At 42.1% G+C, this 18,826-nt stretch overlaps 1 protein-coding gene across 2 annotated transcripts in view; it reads right to left on the reverse strand.

Annotated features, from left to right (window-relative positions):
- Nucleotides 1–18,826, reverse strand: part of TBX15 (T-box transcription factor 15) — a 131,789-nt gene that overhangs the window by 63,757 nt on the left and 49,206 nt on the right. Inside the window, exon 2 of one of the 2 annotated variants that reach the window (XM_077807349.1) lies at nucleotides 5,667–5,689. The exons of the other annotated variant lie outside the window; for it this stretch is intronic. Coding sequence (XP_077663475.1) covers nucleotides 5,667–5,689 — 23 coding nt within the window. The remainder of the gene's footprint in view (nucleotides 1–5,666; nucleotides 5,690–18,826) is intronic. 2 annotated transcript variants of the gene reach the window in all.

Here is an 18,826-nt window from a genome sequence, read left to right on the forward strand (position 1 = left end):
TATGTTCTATTCTGCCCTGACACACTACCTCTATATCTAGTCACAATTACCCACAGGTGATCAGACTTTGTACATTCCTCTTCAGCCATAGCTGCAGTCTCATGTACATACTATATACAGGCTACATACACCCCCTCTGTGCTATATAGACTGATTTTCCACTTTGTTACACCAGCTCTGTGCCAGCAGAGCGATACTGGCATAAAAATGGTGCATCTAAATGGAGAATCAGGCCTAAATGTCCAAGTCCTATAGCATTAGAAATTGATTCAGAAAGTTTGTGCTTGCATAGCTTCACATCTATAAATGCTAGAAACTTCAAAAAACAGTTTTTATTTTATGGCTGTCATGCAATGCTAAACATCAAGGTATGTATGTGTTAAGAAAAGAAGTGTCCTAATTTTAGAAGTTATGAATCTTTAAATCTGGCATATTCTCAAAGGTGCTTAATTCAGAAAGTTTGCATTCGCATAAATCCCAACTTACTGACATCAGAAATATCAAACCATCTCATTTTGTAGATCTCACCAAACCTTAAATTACAAGGTACGTCTGAAAACAGTGGGTCTGACGACACTACACAGCTTACCACGGCACAGCCGCACCAATGCTGCTGCACCGCTGCACCGCGGCTGGTGCGCAAGTTCTAAACCGAAGGGAGAGCGCTCTCCTGTCGACTTAATTACACCAGCCCCCGTGAGCAGTGGTGGAAGCTCTCCTGCCGACATAGCGCTGTCCACACTGGCGTTTAGGTTGATGTAACTTACGTCGCTCAGGGGAGGGGCTTACTCACACCCCTGAGCGACATAACTTATACCAACCTAAACTGTAGCTTGTATATAGCCAATCAATCTGGCAATGTTAAAGTTATGAAAGTGGCACATTATTAAGGACCTAATCCCATAGCTGTTGAAGTCAGTGTATTACATGCTATTGATTTACGGGGGTGGAGGGAGTGGCATAGGCACTTTTAGGATCCAAGCTATGTCACACACAGGGACATACATTTTCTACATACATGCACAGCTGTCCACTTTCAAACATTCATAACTAGGCTATTTCACAACCCATTTTTTTAAACTTTGAAAAGTATGTGCTCCACATGGAGAACTATGCCCGTGACAGACTTCAATGTTCCAATTTAGCTGGTTTTGCACCCTCTTCACCCTGCCAAAAAAGTCATTTTATTTATGGCAATAGGAAAAGTGGTTTTGTTCCATTGTATCATAACTCAAAGACATAATAACGTTCAAACATTTCAAAAGAATTCCTTTTGGGATAGAGACCAAGCATGATAGTTTTCAGATAAAAAGGTAAACATGTAGGAATCATATGAGTATCTGAAAACAGGGTTATAACAGGAACTCTATATTTATGGTATGATGGGATAACATGATTTTGGCAATTAATTGATCTTTAAATATTCATGGTAAATAGGCCTAATGGCCTGTGATGGGATGTTAGATGGGTTGGGATCTGAGTTACCCGGGAAAGAATTTTCTGTAGTGTCTGGCTGGTGAATCTTGCCCATGTGCTCAGGGGTTAGCTGATCGCCATATTTGGGGTTGGGAAGGAATTTTCCTCCAGGGCAGATTGGAAGAGGCCCTGGGGGTTTTTCGCCTTCCTCTGTAGCATGGGGCACGTGTCACTTGCTGGAGGATTCTCTGCTCTTTGAAGTCTTTAAACCACGATTTGAGGACTTCAATAGCTCAGACATAGGTGAGAGGTTTATTTCAGGAGTGGGTGGGTGAGATTCTGTGGCCTGCGTTGTGCAGGAGGTCAGACTAGATGATCATAATGGTCCCTTCTGACCTTAATATCTATGAATCTATGAATCTATTTCAGTCTTAACTGTAGCAAAGGAGCCAATTATTCCATGATTTCTTGCCACAGATACTGGTGAGGAATCTCCCTCACCATGAGTTTCTGCTTTAGTATCTAGGTTTTAAGTTGCAAAAAAACCTTCAGAATGTGAACTGAGAAAACCAATGTAATGTTGACTTCCTGAGACTACAGACAGCCTGAAACATTAGTTCTGAGAGATATGAATTGCCCCACTTATCTCAGCAGGGAGGCAACTCTGCAATCTAAAGATGACAATTTCAGTGGCAACATAGTTAACCACTTCACTGTGGATCATTTTAGCAGGCACAGATCATATATTTATCTCACGATCCCTAAATGCCTTCCATATTTTCCTAGGTGTCAAAACCCCCATTTCCCCTCTACTCAGCTGCCAAAACCTACAGCTTACTCATTGACAAATTCTATGATTCATAGATTCCAAGGCCAGGAGGGACCACTGTGATAATCTGGTCTCACCTCCTGTATAACACAGGCCACACAACTTCCCCAAAATAATATTTTAGAGCAGATATTTTAGAAAAACATCCAATCTTGATTTTAAAATTGTCAGTGGTGGAGAATACACCACAATCCTTAATAAACTGTTCCAGTGGTTAATTACTCTCACAGTTAAAAATTTACAACTTATTTCTACAAAAATCTGTGGCATAATGAAAACTGAAAATATAAGAGCGTAAAATAAATGGAATGTAATATTAAACTCATTCTCTCAGTGGCTACTGCACTCACTGAATTATTAATTTTTATATTTAAATAAATAAAAATCTCCACTTTTTAATTTAAGGGAAGGTGCCACAAAAATTTCCTGTCTGCCAAAGAAATCAGGAAGCCATGTCACAGAGTTTAGATCCAGCTTGCTGCAAAGTACAATGTATTGACTATGGGTCTGATCCAGAGCCCACGGACAGAAAGATTCCCATTGACATCAGTGGATTTTGGATCAGGTCATGTAACAGCACTACCTGTGCCAGTGATGATTTAGTACAGGAAATATACAATTTGTGGATACACAGATGTTCCACCTCATCCATCCCAGACACTGTAGCAGATTAATCTTTCTAGACAATCAGAATGCCTGACAAAACAGCAGGAAGGCAAAATATAGTCAAGTAGTGGTGCATATCCCAGGGTTGTTGTGAGGAATGGGGCCAAAGGCCAAGTGCACCAATAGCCAACTAAGGCACCCCTTACTGGGACTTGGAATAAAGTAAGGAGGCATGCTCAATCTAATAGTAATTAACTTAGCTCTTGAAACTGGATATTTGGACCTCTTCTTCCTCTTCCCATCCTCCATTATCCCAGCTATCCTGTCAGCTACAATTTGTAACTCAAAAGCCATTTCAGTCCTTCCTTTCTAATAGTGTAAACTGGCCAGAGGTCTGTACTGATCTGATAGAAAAGCGGCCAGCCCTTACCTCACAGTGGTCAAAAAACAGGTTCAAAATGTCAGTGCCTCTCTTTTCTCCCTGTCTTTCCACTTTCCCTCTAACTACCCTCCTGCTACCCTTCCATTTCCTCTTGTACAGTCAGTCAGTCAGTTTGAAGTGAAACGCATCCCAGCCATTTCTGTAGGGCAGCTGAGCCCCAGAGCCAGGCTGCAGGGGGAGGCAGTAATTTCCCTTCGAAGTCCCATTGTGAACTTCCACAGTGATGCTTCAAAGGGAATCTGTTACTCCCCCTCTCAGCCCATCTGCAGAGCTCAGCAGGGTCTGAGAAGCAGCTGGATTGCTTTTCAGGGAAGCTTATTGTGGAAGACTGGGGGATGGGGAGGGACGGGGAGGGGGACAAAGAGAAGGAAGGGAAGAGAAGGGAGGAAAGCAAGAAGAAAGCAGAGGTTAAGTAAAGGTGCGGATGGGCTGAGAGAGGAGGGAGGCTAGGGCTGTGTGAAGGGTTTACAGGCACGGGCTTCTTTTACTCCTAAAGGCTGTAATATTTACCCAGAAGACAGTCCCTTTAGCAAGAGCTATGTGTAGTCTGTGGCCCAAAGGAACCAAATTCTACTAAAACAGCCCCATAAACTGCACTATAACATTAATCCATCCCACCGCCATGCATTACCCTCCATTCCCATCTCACCACCACCACACAAAGTTATGGCATTTAATTGAAAATACTCGTTAACATGAAATGTGTTGATAAATAAATTTTTTAAATGAAGATTAATCTCGGGTACCTACATAGTAATGTGGGGTGCTCACAATCTGTAATGTGTTACCCTTACAGCACCCCTCTGAAGAAAGACAGTGCTATTACCCCAGGACAGTGCTGGTATCCCCATTTGACAGATGGGGATCTGGGGCAGTGAAAGCCTAAGGCCCAGATCTACAAAGAGACTTAGGTGCCTAAAACCCAGATTTAGGCACCACTGTGAGCCACAAAAATCATTGTTTAGCTGCTACCAAACCCTGTAGATGCCTAAACTCACTTGTCACCCAATTTTTTTCTGTAAAAGTCCCCTAGGTGCCTACGTTTCTGCCTCTGGGCATGCACACAGCTGCCTCAAGCAGGCTCCAGATGCCTAGCTCACACCTAAAACCCAGCGCAATCCACAAACCGCAGGAAGACGCACATTTCCCCACTTATTTCATTTGCAGAGCCTGCTCCAGCAGGCATGCTCAGAGCACGCCCAGCAACTCCACACAAAACATCTGAGGGAGTAGATGGTCTCCCTTTCTACCTTTAGCCCAGTGCTTATGTTACTATGTGGGAAACTCTGCTTCAACTCCTGCCCTGCCACCCCCACCTGTGAGAAGGGACCTGAACTGGAGTTTCCCACCTCTCACATGAGTGTCCCAACCACTGGGCTACAGAGCCAGACTCACTCTGGCTCACTTAACATTTAATTATTTATTCAAAGTGGAACAGATTAAACAGGAGAGTGAGAAAGACCCCCATCAGAATATCCCTGAGTCCGATGGTTAGGGCTTGTCTTCAGCAGAGATTTTTTTACCTCAAGTTAACTGATCGCCAATTTACTCAAAGTAGTTAATACCACTGTAAAGGCCAAGACACAAGGAATCAGCCTAGAGCAAGGGTAGCCAATTGGTGGACTGCAGGCCAAATCCAGAACACCAGACACTTTTGAACAGACCGTGAAATCTTTTTTATTTACTTATTATTATCATTATTGTTATTTTTTAAATTATTTTCTCTGGAGTCTGAACATTGACTATACGTTGGCCAAAAAATAACTGATGACCCCTGGCCTAGAGTAACCTACAAACACTTGTAACTTTGAACAAATGGGTATCAACTTTCCAGACTTGCCTTTGCAAAAACGTTTGCTATTCTGAGGTCAGAAATTGAAGTGAAGACAAGCTCTTGGAGCAGATATGCGTGCAAAAGAGTTACATGGTCAATGCACCATGCAGCGCTCCACTATTGCAAGTGACAACATGCAATGCACCGCCCACCTTCCTTCCCCACACACCATACCACTGCATTGCTCAGCACAACAAAGTGCCATGCAGGACTCCCCTCCCCTGCAGACAAAAGGTAGCACAGCACTCCATTTCCCCCAGGGGGCAACATGCTGTAAACATGCTGCTCCCCTCCCCCAGGAAGGAATATGACAACATTCCTCTCAGTCCTGGGAAAACAAAGCATTTCCTTCTTCCACATAACATGGTGCACTGTGCTCCTCCTCTCCCTACAGGATCATGTTGCTCCCATTATGCCATGCACCTAAACAAATTATATTACATTATACTGTCAGCTGAACATGGAAAAGGGAGAGCGTATGCCAGGCAATGCCATGAGGCAGCTGCTCCTGCCATTGAGCTCTGGCAGTGGTCCCCAACCTTTGTGTGGGAATAGTGTATTGCTATTCCCAGAAGACTGTGGCAGCATTTCAGCGGTGCAGTGTCCTGCGGCCTCACAAAAATGCCCTGGCGGGCGCCATGGCACCACAGTGGGGACCACTGAGCTATGGGATTGTTTTGTTTGTAGTTTTTTCAGCCTCCTCTCTCGCCATGAAACTTCTACAAATCAGAATTTGAAACCATTATGCACCAAAACTGCATTAGGAGCTATTCCAGCCCAAGTTCACGTTCCCCCCCCCCCCCCAAAGGTGAAAGTGCCACTGATCCTTGCATGGAGGAGTAGGGGAGAAAAGAGCTTTCGCCACCACTTCCTTATTTTCCCTCACACAACGACGTAGCACAATAGCGGTGCCAGTACTGAGGAGAGCACAGGGATGGCTTGCGCCTAATGGTCGCAAATCACCCCAAGTGGGGAGAGACAAGGCTATGGCCCCACTTTTTATCCACACCACACAGTAAAACTGCATGGGTATACCCATGGGAGCTGGCTGCATCACCCTCCTTAGGGAAGGTGGAGTTTGTGCAGTCCCCATGTATGCCAGGAAGCTCAGGGAGAGATTAGACCTCTTGAGATAGATCACTCCTGGACCTCCTCTCAGGTAGTGTGACTCCACACTGCCCCCATGGAGGGCCTGTTGCAGATTGGCCCACGAGGACTTGTGAGAAAATATTGCCAGGCTGAGAGTCAATATGTTGAAACTCATCTTCAGAACTAAAATACTCCTGCCTGGCTTTGACATAACTTGCATACTTCAGTCTCATACAAGTCTCTTCAGTCCCTGGACTTTTACTGGACCAGATCTTATACCAGATGGTATAAATTGGCTCAGGTCTATTGAGCTATGCTGATTGAACCGGAAGTATACAACCAGGCAGCACCAGAGACACACACACACAAAAAGCAAGTACAGTACAATACTGTGTTAAATGCAAACTACTAAAATAAATAAAGGGAAAGAAGCATTTTTCTTCTGCATAGTAAAGTTTGAAAACTGCATTAAGTCAATATTCAGTTGTAAACTTTTGAAAGAACCACCCTAACATTTTGTTCAGAGTTACGAACATTTCAGAGCTACGAACAACCTCCATTCCTGAGGTAGTTCATAACTCTGAGGTTAGTTTGAACTGAAGCTAGACGACGTATCCTTAGAAAAATCACTTCTAAGTCACAAAGAGTGATAAGAACCGTCCGCAGTGGTGGATGGAGAAAAACAACAGGGTCACAGAGCTGGGTTAAATGCAATAGTACCACCAACCCAAAGTTCAAACCTCATGGATCAGACCCTAGAAAATCATGTGATTGTCCTGAAAATCCTGATTTTTTTAAAAAAAGTTTTAATCACTTTTTGGTCTGTCTGCTGATTTATTAATTCCTCCTGCTCATCCCCAGTGTGTGGGTAACAACTGCATGGATGCCAGTTCCCACAGATTTCTAGTGGGTAGGGCAATTCTGGCCCCTGCTGCAGGAGCTCTAACTAGAGCATCTGCCTGTGATCAGGGGGCCACCAGGCTACACTCAGAACAAACACCCAGTCAGAGACGGTCCCTGCCCTGAAGAGACGACACTCTAATGCAAGGCACAGTGGTCAGTCTGTGATGTGGGACCTAGAACTGAGACCCATCTCAAATAGGGGCCACCAACCATCCATTAGATGTGAACAGCTGACAATCCGTGCTGAGCAGGGAAGGATTCAGACTGTCACCTATTTGCAATAGACTCTGAGCTGATAAGCACTGCCATGCGGCATCCAATCCCCATAAATGCTAACAACCCCTTAGAGAAGGAGAATTGGTTTCTGTAAAGAAACTGATTAAATCAAGTTCTGACCTTTTTGGAGCTTTCACAGGTATGGGCTTCCAGGCTCTGGATGTAATATAGAGAACATCTCCCATACAGAGCTCACAATCTCAAAGACTCTAAATCTGCCACTGCCTATCCTTAAAAGGGACAGCTCCCATTAACCAAATACAAATAATAAAAATGCACAGTAAAACAATTAGCACAACATACAAATTTACCTCTAAATACAATGTTTTACAATATAAAATGATTCTAACAATTACTGCAGGATCCCTACACGAATCTGTATACATATCTTTAGATCCACAGCCTAGACCTCCTCAGATATAGGAATACCTCATGGGTAAGAGCAGCAGGTGGAAAGCAGGCTGATACCCTCTATGCAGACCAGCCAATGCAAGGAAACACAACACTCACATTGCAGTGGTCTAGTAGTTACAGGCAACATAGCCAAATGTACCAACATCCCTATTCAGATTATCAGTTAGGACCTAACCAGGAATCTCTGGATGAATCTCTACTGCTTAACCTAGAGAATGTATAGCCAACATAGCAGATTGTGGTCTAGTAGTTACAGGCAACATAGCCAAATGTACCAACATACCTATTCAGATTATCAGTTAGGACCTAACCAGGAATCTCTGGATGAATCTCTACTGCTTAACCTAGAGAATGAGCTCACATAGCATGCCCACAGTAACAGACTTTAAAACCAGCATATGTGGACTACCTGCTAGAGGATGGCACAGAGCCCCTGTTAGTGGGTTACACGAGCACATAATCTGATGGCTGTTTTGAGAGACGGTGCGGCAAGGTAGGCGAATCAGCTCTGTTATGTTAGAGCCCTGGGTTCTCTTCCTAGCTCTGCTTGATGTAACTTTCTACAAACTACTAATTATCTTATCTATGAAATATGTGACTCATAGTGATACCCTGGGGTATGAGGCCATGGCCCATGAGGCCATGGCCCATAATAAGGGCTTATGAAAGGCACAGAAATGTTAATACTAGCCAGTGGATCTCAGGCACGCTGTGTGTATAATTCACTACACCATCCACTACTCTAGAGAGCATTGTATCTCAAACATCACACGGAGGCTGCAGGTTTCCACATCATCATGACACTAGATGCACAGGGGCCAAATTTGTGTGAATTGGCAATACTCATGTTTGACAACTGCAGTGTCCTCTTCTCTGACTTCGAGAAATGCATTCTTGCCCTGCTCATAGCCATTCAAACATTGCTCCAAAGATAAGCTTCCGGTCTTGTCACTTTGACCATGTCACCCCTTTTTTTGCCTGCCATCATAACATCAAACAAAAGCTACTTGTCTTCTCTTTCAAGTCCCTTCCCAGTCCCTTCGCACCTAGCCCCACCACACCTACTATCTCTCAATATGCTACTGAGAAGTCAGCTCCCACCTCCAACTGGCTAATGATGCCAGTCTTCATCATCCACTTGTTAAATTTTTGAACTAGAACTCTCATTCCATCCCTCATGCATGGGGAGTACCCCCATAAGCTTCCGTAAAGCTACCTCATTATCCACACTCAAAACCCTCCTTAAAACTCTCCTTTGCTGTGATGCCTACAAACAACTAGATAACTGTTAGGCTGCTGTTGTGCTGTGACTGCAGCCTATCATGCTGACCAGAATCATCTCAAGGCTTGTCTACATGGGGAAATTTACCAGCATAATTATACCCCTATAGTTATACCTGCATAACTCCCCATGTAGACACTCTTATTCCACACTGAGTGTCTTTTTTCAATTTAGCTTATACCACTTTGAAATAACAACAATTGCAAATAAAGAGCAGTACTTCATGTAAAGTTGTAAAAGTCATTTCACTTTGTACTAAGTGACAAATAATGTGCAGTGATTACAGATTATACTCTGATGCACAAACACAAGGGGGCAGAACTGAGATGGAGCTTGCAAACCTTTACCCTGCATTTCTTGATTTTTGCGCTTGATTTCCTTCCAACATTCGATTTATGATTTTTTTCATTAAATAAGACAATTTCTTTAAACACAAATTAATAACTATCTAGTTGCCCCCATTAACATTGAAGTTAACAGGCCCCCGGGATTCCCTTTGTGGGTCCCCCAACACTTCTGCACATAGCAGATCAAGCACAGCAAAGGCCTGAGCCCTGATTATGAGCTTAGCAATAACTCCAAACACAGAAGTATTCATGCTGAGAACGTTAGTGCTGTCCCATCCATCACAAACGCACACACACAGAATTGTAAATAGCACACAGGCACTTTCCAGAGGGACCTTGTATGACTGTTTCACCCTCACAGCAACGGCGGCATAGTGCTCATCTGCCCAGGAACTAGTGCGTATATACCTCCATATGTAAAGGAAGCTTGCTTTATTGCTGCTTTGAGCCACTGGACCAGTGCAAAGCAGCTTCCATGGGGCTTAGGTTTTAGTTCACTATTTTTAAGGTTTTATTACATATCTTTGGCAGTGTCACTGCTATTTCGTATTTTATTTCCTTCACAAACCTCAAATTGTCCATGCACTCCTGGTGACTTACTGCATGTGTCTTCCTTATGTTTACCTGTGTGCTCCTACATACTACACAGACTTTTGTTTCAAACGTGTGGGGAAGCGCTTCAAACTAAAACCCCAGAAATATGAAAAATTTGAGGCAAGAAACACAGTACAGCCCATAACCATAGACATCAGTCAAAAGATCAACAAAGTTCATCATTGACCAAGAATCAAAAAGGCTTTCAGACTTTATAAAGCTGTATGGTCTAATTGGTAGCACAGGAGTCAAGAAAGCAGAAATCATGTGTTATCATCCCTGTCTATCACTCACTTGTAGTTAGAACTGGTCCAAAAATCCAGTTTTATTTCCACACAAAAATTCAACCCAAACAATTTTGTTCAAAAATTTTCACAGAAAATTTGAAATAAAATTGTATTTTTCAGTCAGCTATAGTTATTTCTTACCTATTAATATATTGCAGAAATAGCTCATGATTTGGGGGATTTGGGCAGGGGCTAAGTATGCACAAGTGCAAAGATACTCATATACATCATCTTCCATGGTATCTGTAAGTTACAGTGCACTCAAACAATTGCAAGTAGAACTTCCCAATGCCCCTACTGCATCATGCTAGAACTAGCCTGAATGGAACAGCCAAGCAACTCCTGGCTAAATCCAAACAGACCCATACTTGAGGGAATTGTACAAATCAAAATTATCCACTCCCAGGTGCTATGATGAACTTCATAGGTAGCACTAGGTGAACTAAGATTAACCAAAAGGGCCAGATAGCTTTAGTATCTAGCCATGCAATACTATAGCACAGAGGGCAAATTGAGGCATTCCAGGCCCTGAACAGTCTTTGCCCAAGCAATGTCAAATTACTGTCCCTACTCAACTGTTATTGACTGTTTTCTCGGTGTTTAAGCTCCTGAGAGGACATATGATTATGAAATTTACCAACTCATCCCAATTGGTAATTAACAGGAATGGACATTGAAAATAATTATCTGGCCTTGGAATCTAGGAAAAACAAATAGACATGAGAGAGAGCTCCAAACACACTGTAAAACCCATCCAGCATAGACTGTATCAACCCACCTATGACAAATCTGTTACACTTGGGCAATACTTGTCTAGCTTGTCATGCCAGTAAGTATGATTGAACTGACTAACATGAATCACCAACCTGTGCTCAGAAGGCTGGTTTAAATCTCATCTATACACAAAATTGCACCAGATTAACTAAAGATGTGATGTCAGTAATAGTGGTACATGTAATCACAATAATTATAGTGATGTATATTATCACTAGAGTATCTGAGTCCTTCATAAATATTAATTGATATATTTTCAGAACCCTTTGAGGTGAGGGGGGTATTATTATCCCCATTTAAAAATGGGGACCCAAGGCACAAAGAGTTTAAGATCAAAAGTGTCCACTAATTTTGCATGTCCAATTTGACATGCCTCAGGCCTGCTTTTTCAGAATTCTTAGCATTATATAGCACTTCCTATGTTCCAAGCACAGCTCTCATTTACTTCAATTACAGCTGTGAATGCTCAGCATGTCTGCAAATTAGACCCAGAGTTTCATGTTGGGCACCCAGAAAATAAGGAACTTCGAGTTAGTGACCACCTATGAAAAGTCTGGCTTAAGTGACTTGCCCAGCATCACACAGAAACTATGGGGCAGAGGCAGGAATAGAATCCAATTCTCCAGAGCAGAATTCAGCTCCTTTGCCCATGAGACTGTCCTTTCTCTTTCTGTAATCTCCTGCCTCATTCCCTACACACTACACAACTTTCAAAGGAAAGGTTTCAAGAATTTTGTAACATGAGCAAAACAACGTATTTTTCACTCAGTTTGTTCTCAAAAACAGCTGAACTGTTTTGGCTGAAATTTTCCAGAATAATTCAGCCTGAGGCCTATAATATGTACTCTTAATAAAACAGCTGAACGCAAACACATACACAAGTTCAATAGCTTTATCTTCACATGTTTCCATGGGAGATGAGCTGCTTTCTCTGCACAAAGCTTATCCAGATGTGGAAGGATTAGCCTACACTGAAATTGGGAGGTAACCTGAGAGTCCAGTCTGGGAAACAAGACCCCAAATGAAGTCTCCATCTTTCCAGAATGTTCCCCCTTGACACCCATTTTGCCCATTCTATTCCCCATTCTGTCTCTGCCAGTAAGGTCCTAAAGCATCTAGCTTCTGCTTCCTCCCCGCTCCAGGAAGCTCCAGACTAACTGAGCACCAGCAGGTTGAGGAATAGACAGTCTCTCTACCCTGCTGCCAGCACTACTCTTAGAGCTAGGAAAAAAAATTCCGATGAAACTTTTTCAGCAAAAAAATGCAGACTCAGTGTCACTAAAAAGTTTAGTTTGTGTCAATTTTTTAGTGAATTGTTTAGGTATGAATTTTTTTTGAGGTACAGGAGAGAGAAGGACCCATAAAGAGTCAAGCTGGGGAGAGGGAGGGATTGGCCTCATGTATGACGATAAAGATGTGGGACTCTGGGCGGGTGGGGAAGGGAGGGCATTAAGGACAGACAAGGATGAGCAAAGTGAGTAGGGACAATGAGAGCAAAGAGGAGAGAGAAAGAGAAAACTGAGTAAAAGGAGCACAGAGGAAAGAGATGACTTCAGAGTGATGGAGGGAAATGTAAAAGGAAGAATATGCAGTGACTATGAAAGACAAATAATGAGAAGAAAGGAAAGGCTGTCTTTCAAATGAAGAAATAATAAAGGAGAGAGCATACTAAAAAGAAAAAAAATTGGCAACATGTGTACAAAACCTTTTGATGGATGGTGGCCTATTGATGAATAAACTAAATTCCTAGTTTATTCGGAGAACTATCCCTTGAAAATGTTTTCAGACATTGGTTACTGTCCATTATTGTCAATGCAAGCAGATGGGAACCACTTCTTCTGCAGCAGAAAAGGCTACATCTGTAGATCAAGGATTTATTATAATTATAATTATATTTATTACTATTATCATTATTTAAAATGAATGTTTCAGTTTTAGGGGCCAAAAAGAATCACTAAGGTAACACTCCCAAAAAAATCTTATGGCCAGCCCTCAGTGATAGACTGGGGAAGGAAGAGAATAAAAATATTAAGGAAGGAAACTAGAACATGAAGAAAAAAGGAAAGAAAAATTAAGAGACAGGGAAGAGAGACCAGGATAAAAAGAGAATGAGTAATAAAAATGAAAATGGAGAAGACATACTAAAGATGTAATCCAGGATGAAGAAGGAAAGCTGCTGTAGAAGCAGCTGGTTTTCCTATTAAGCAGATAAGTATGTTAGTGATGTGTGAGGTTCAGAACTTTCCAAGGATGCTGAACTGGGACAGCCTTGCTCTAAAGGACTGTGAAACACTTACAAATATTGTATCTAAAAAAAAGGGAAGCTGTTTTTATTGTTACAGAGGAGGTAACAGGATTAAGGTTGGTAGTTTTCAAAGAGATACTAGGTCTGATTCACTGGAGAGGGTATGGGCCCCTTACCACCTCCAGTTCTTGGCTAGCCTTTCCCATTTTGACTTATCCAGCAAAGGGGAGGCTCCATTCACTTTCTATCACTTCAAGCTACCATTGTGGACTTTCTGCAAGCATCTGTGTTCCTAGACAAGAACATGGGCCCTGAAGTAAATCTGTCCCATTGTAGGTCACAGTTTCTACATTTATAAATTGGAGAGGGTTCAGAGAAGAACCATGAAAATGATAAAAGATTAGTAAACCTGCCTTCTAGCAATAGATTCAAGGAGCTCAATCTATTTAGTTTAACAAAGAGAAGCTTAAGGGTTGCCTTGATCACAATCCATAAGTACCTACATGAAGAACAAATATTTAACAATTGACTCTTTAATCTAGCAGAGAATGATCCAATGATTCAATGGGTGGAATTTGAAACTAGAAAAATTCAGACTGGAAATAAGGCATAATTTTTTAACAGAGTAATTAACTATTGGAACAATTTGCGAAGGGTCATGGTGGATCTCCATCACTCACAATTTTTAGATCAAGATTGGCTGTTTGTCTAAAAGATCTGCTCTAGGAACTATTATTTGGAGGAAGATCTATGGCCTGTGTTATACAGGAAGTCAGACAAGATTATCAAAATAGTCCCTTCTGGTTTTGGAATCTATGATTATGCAAAGTATGGGGGTTTTGTGAACTCCCATTCTAAATGTGTTTAAATACATTAAAGAAATAGAACCTTTCATGAAGGCAGTTTAAAGTATGTTAAGGTGAGTATTCCAGGCTTTCTCCTCAGAGCATATTCTGTGGTATCTGAATGCTTCACCTCATGTACATCACATCATGGAATGGGCCCCCCAAATACCCTGAGAGAACATGCTTCAATACAGAAAGAAACCCACCAATTGCATTCCTCTAGTTGTCTCCTACCACCCCTGTCATAAATATAAAGGGAAGGGTAAACACCTTTAAAATCCCTCCTGGCCAGAGGAAAAACCCTTTCACCTGTAAAGGGTTAAGAAGCTAGGATAACCTCGCTGGCACCTGACCACAATGACCAATGAGGAGACAAGATACTTTCAAAGCTGGAGGGGGGAGAAACAAAGGGTCTGGGTCTGTCTGTGTGATGCTTTTGCCGGGGACAGAACAGGAATGGAGTCTTAGAACTTAGTAAGTAATCTACCTAGATATGCGTTAGATTCTGTTCGTTTAAATGGCTGAGAAAATAAGCTGTGCTGGAGGGAATGTCTATTCCTGTTTTTGTGTGTTTTTGTAACTTAAGGTTTTGCCTAGAGGGATTCTCTATGTTTTGAATCTAATTACCCTGTAAGGTATTTACCATCCTGATTTTAACAGAGGTGATTCTTTTTTACTTTTTCTTCTATTAAAATTCTTCTTTTAAGAAACTGAATGCTTTTTTCATTGTTTTTAAGATCCAAGGGTTTGGATCTGTGGTCACCTATGCAAATTGGTGAGGATTTTTATCAAACCTTCCCCAGAAAAAAGGGGGTAAGATTTGGGAGGATTTTGGGGGGAAAGATGTTTCCAAACGAACTCTTTCCTAATAATAATAATACCGGTGTTAGACGTGTGGTGGTGACAGCGAAAGTCCAAGGGCAAAAGGTAAAATAACCCATACTTGATGGACTATTTCCTGAAATAAATCTTTCCAGAAACCCCCTTTTCTGGCCTTCAAACAAACCCCCAACCTCTCCAAGCTCATCATCAGGAGCAAGCTCCCCACAGACCAGGACACACCAACTCAAAGAGGCACCAGACCCTGCCATAACAACAGAAGCAAAACATGCAGACATAGCTCCGCTACTCAAATGTCAACACCCCCCACAACACACCTTTCAAAATCCATGGGTCTTGAAAAGTGCCTATCATAACATGTGGTATACTCACCAAGTGCATCAAATGCTCCAACTGTGTGTTTCGTGAAACCAGACAATCACTACACTGTCATAAAAAGAAAAGGAGTACTTGTGGCACCTTAGAGACTAACCAATTTATTTGAGCATAAGCTTTTGTAAGCTCAAATAAATTGGTTAGTCTCTAAGGTACCACAAGTACTCCTTTTCTTTTTGTGAATACAGACTAACATGGCTGTTACTCTGAAACCTACACTCTCATATTAACTCACACAGAAAAATCATAAGACCAAAAACTCCCGATTACCTGTGGGTGAACACTTTTCACAAAATGATCACTCCCTGTCTGACCTCTCAGTCCTCATCCTCAAAATAAACCTATATAGCTTCAAAAGATGAGCCAAGGCAGCTTAATTTCATAATTTTGCTATACACTAAAAAGCATGGTCTTAATAAAGACACTGGATTTATGGCTTATTGCAAAAATCTGTAATCCACTAACCCCCCTTTTTTGTTTTATGACTGGAGAGGTGTTAACAGGCCACTTTACCTTGAATGCTCTCTTAGTATAAGTACTAAATGCATATTCTAAACAATCTGTTCCACCTTATATTTTGTTGTGACATTCTGAAGAAGAGCTCGGGGAGCTCAAAAGCTTGTCTTTTTCAACAACAAAAGTTGGTCCAATAAAAAATATTACCTCACCTACCTCGTCTCTCTATTATTCCTTCTGTTTGCCAGAAGCTGCGAATGGGAGACTGGGAATGGATCACTTGATGATTACCTGTTCTGTCCATTCCCTCTGAAGCACCTGACGCTGGCCACTGTCAGAAGACAGGATACTAGGCTAGATGGATCTGACCCAGTATAGCCATTCTTATATTCTTCTGGCATTTCCAGTTCCTCAAATTGTCTCCCCTGCCTGCTGAAGTACTTTGGTTGCTGCAGGGGCAAAAGGGAAAGGACAGCTCACTCCCGGGCCATGGAGCTGTTCTGTAGCTATTACTCCAGCATAAAAACATGTAACAGCTTTTTCACCTCACCTGATGGTGGGGAGAGAATGATCTGTAGTACATCCCATCTGCCCAGTTGTTATATGCATAGACCTTTTAAAGAGCTTTTCTATTGCACAAAAATGAATAAGAAGTGCTTGCTACTTTCTGGGCATATTTTTGCCCAAAAGTTTTCCTTTTGAATCTCTTTGCATTGACAGTTAATGCCTGTAAACAGACATAGGGTAAAAATCATGCAGCTGTGGAGAAAAAAATGTCCTTATACATGGTCCTTACACATTACCAATAGCACCTTAGATTAAGAAAAATGAAGAAAAAAATCTATTTGTCACCCTACTAACTGTTAACATTACTTGCTGCATTTCTATCAGCTTGGACAATGAAAATAAACTATTAGTTAGATCTTATTATCCCTATTTTACATACAGAAAATCTGAGGCACTTGTCAAAGGTCATGCAGTGATTCCATGGCAGAGCTTGGACTAGAACCCAGGAGTCTTGTACATAATGATCTAAATAACTGTATAATCTTATTGTAAGCCTCATTGTTCTTTTCCTCATTCCTCCACCTCCATTTTCAGGTTTAGGCCTCACGGTCCTCCTAACAGATAGTCTGAAAGATTTTTCCACACTGAATTATCCCTGTGTGTATTGGTCACATGTATCACATGTATTATTTCTGTAACTTCTAAGCACAAACACAAGAAGTATGGGAAATGAGAAAGAACAACACGTAAAGGGGATGGCATCTGGCCTTCTGTCCCCTGATGAAGACTCCCTGGCACTGGGCACTCCTCAGTGTGTTTAGAGACTGCATAGCTGACCCTTGTACCAAACTGCTCTCAGCCTCCAGGGCAGGGGATGTGTCAGAGGTGGGGAGAAGGCATGGCTAGACCATACTGTGCTGCAGCTATCCTCAGATGATTGTCTCTTGAAGACCATAATGGAGGTCAGCTAGATAGTCAAGGAGCTGGAATCAGAGACCCATAACTGGTTGCCTGGTGGTCCTCTCCCCGCCCTCTATTGCACGAAGCAGAAACTCAGCACAGCAGAGAATTTGACCTGAAGAGCTTTTAAAAGATGGTGATCATTATTATTATATTGCAGGTGCCAGAAAAGCTCCTTAGATCTAATCACTGAGACCCATCATCAGGAAGTACATAATTATGAACTGTATTGGTCACGTCTGCATAACACAGCCATCCATAGGGTACTGAATAAACTTCAAAAGTCCTGGCCTGGTCTGGTGTCAGTGTAAAACCTGAGATGGCTACTCTTGCAGCTGGTCTCTTCTTTGGCTTTTCCAAAGTCCTGCTCAAGTATTCTGTGGGAATGAACAGCCTTTTCCTTGCAGTTCTCCTCCTAGCCCCGCAGGATGGCTGTGAAGATGGGTCTGAAGGCAGATGCCTAGCTACTCTCTGGTCCTTCTGCAGGCTCTGAACAGAGCTCTTGGCAGCAGGAAGCATCAGCAACTGGCTAGCTGCCTCAGTGCCCTACCTTCAGGAGACGGGAGGGGCAATAGAGGGAGACAGTGTGAGGTCAGAGACTAAAGTCAGTGGGATGGGACTGAAGAGACAGGGTCAGACTATAGCTGGCAGAATGGGGGCAGCTAATGGGAAGAAGGGGTAGAATGGGGGGACTCTCCCAGTTGTCCCACTGCCTAACAATCGCCCTCTCACCTGGCCCCACCCCAGTTCACTCCAATAACCCCCAGGTTCCACCTTGCCCAAGGCCTCCCACCTCCAGTTTTGAGGGGTGCAAGGAATAAGCTCCTGTCACGCCCCCACCTCCTTCTTCCACTACTTGTCATCACTGATGAGAAACATCACAACGAGCTGCACAAAACTGGAGCACAAATGAAGAATGTACTGAGAACAGGTGGGTAAAAGTCCAGTTTACCAGCACTTCATCTTGTCTCTTTTTTCCCTGCTATTCTGTGCCACATAAGAAAGCAGCAACAAAATGAAACTGTCAATATTAGACCTGGTCAAAAAAATTGAGACGGAATAGTTTTCGGTCAGAAGATGCAGTTTTGTCAAAATCCAAACATTTCACACAAGTGTGTTGCTTTCAATTAAATTTTCAATGTGAAAAAGTCAAGATGAACCATTTGGGTTTTCTTGTTTCAATTTTGATAGCATCAAGACTTTTTTTACTTTATTGTTTCTATTCATGTAGTTTCAACTATTTATATTATATTGTAATAATGTGTCAATATTATTGAAATGGAACAATCCAACATTATCAAAATGAAACATTTAAATAGTTCTGAATCAAAAGTTTTAAGAAATTTTGTTCCTTGGGAAATTTCAGCTTTTTGTTCCCATTTGACATGAAAACAATGTTCAAAATGTCAGACTTTCCCATGGAGTGAGAATTCCAGTTTCTGACCAGCGATACTTAAGGTCTTTGAAGGGGCAAATATCTTGGCCCCACTTCTCCATTTCTCTCT

This window comes from Eretmochelys imbricata, chromosome 1 (assembly GCF_965152235.1).
Source record: "Eretmochelys imbricata isolate rEreImb1 chromosome 1, rEreImb1.hap1, whole genome shotgun sequence".
NCBI lineage: Eukaryota > Metazoa > Chordata > Testudines > Cheloniidae > Eretmochelys > Eretmochelys imbricata.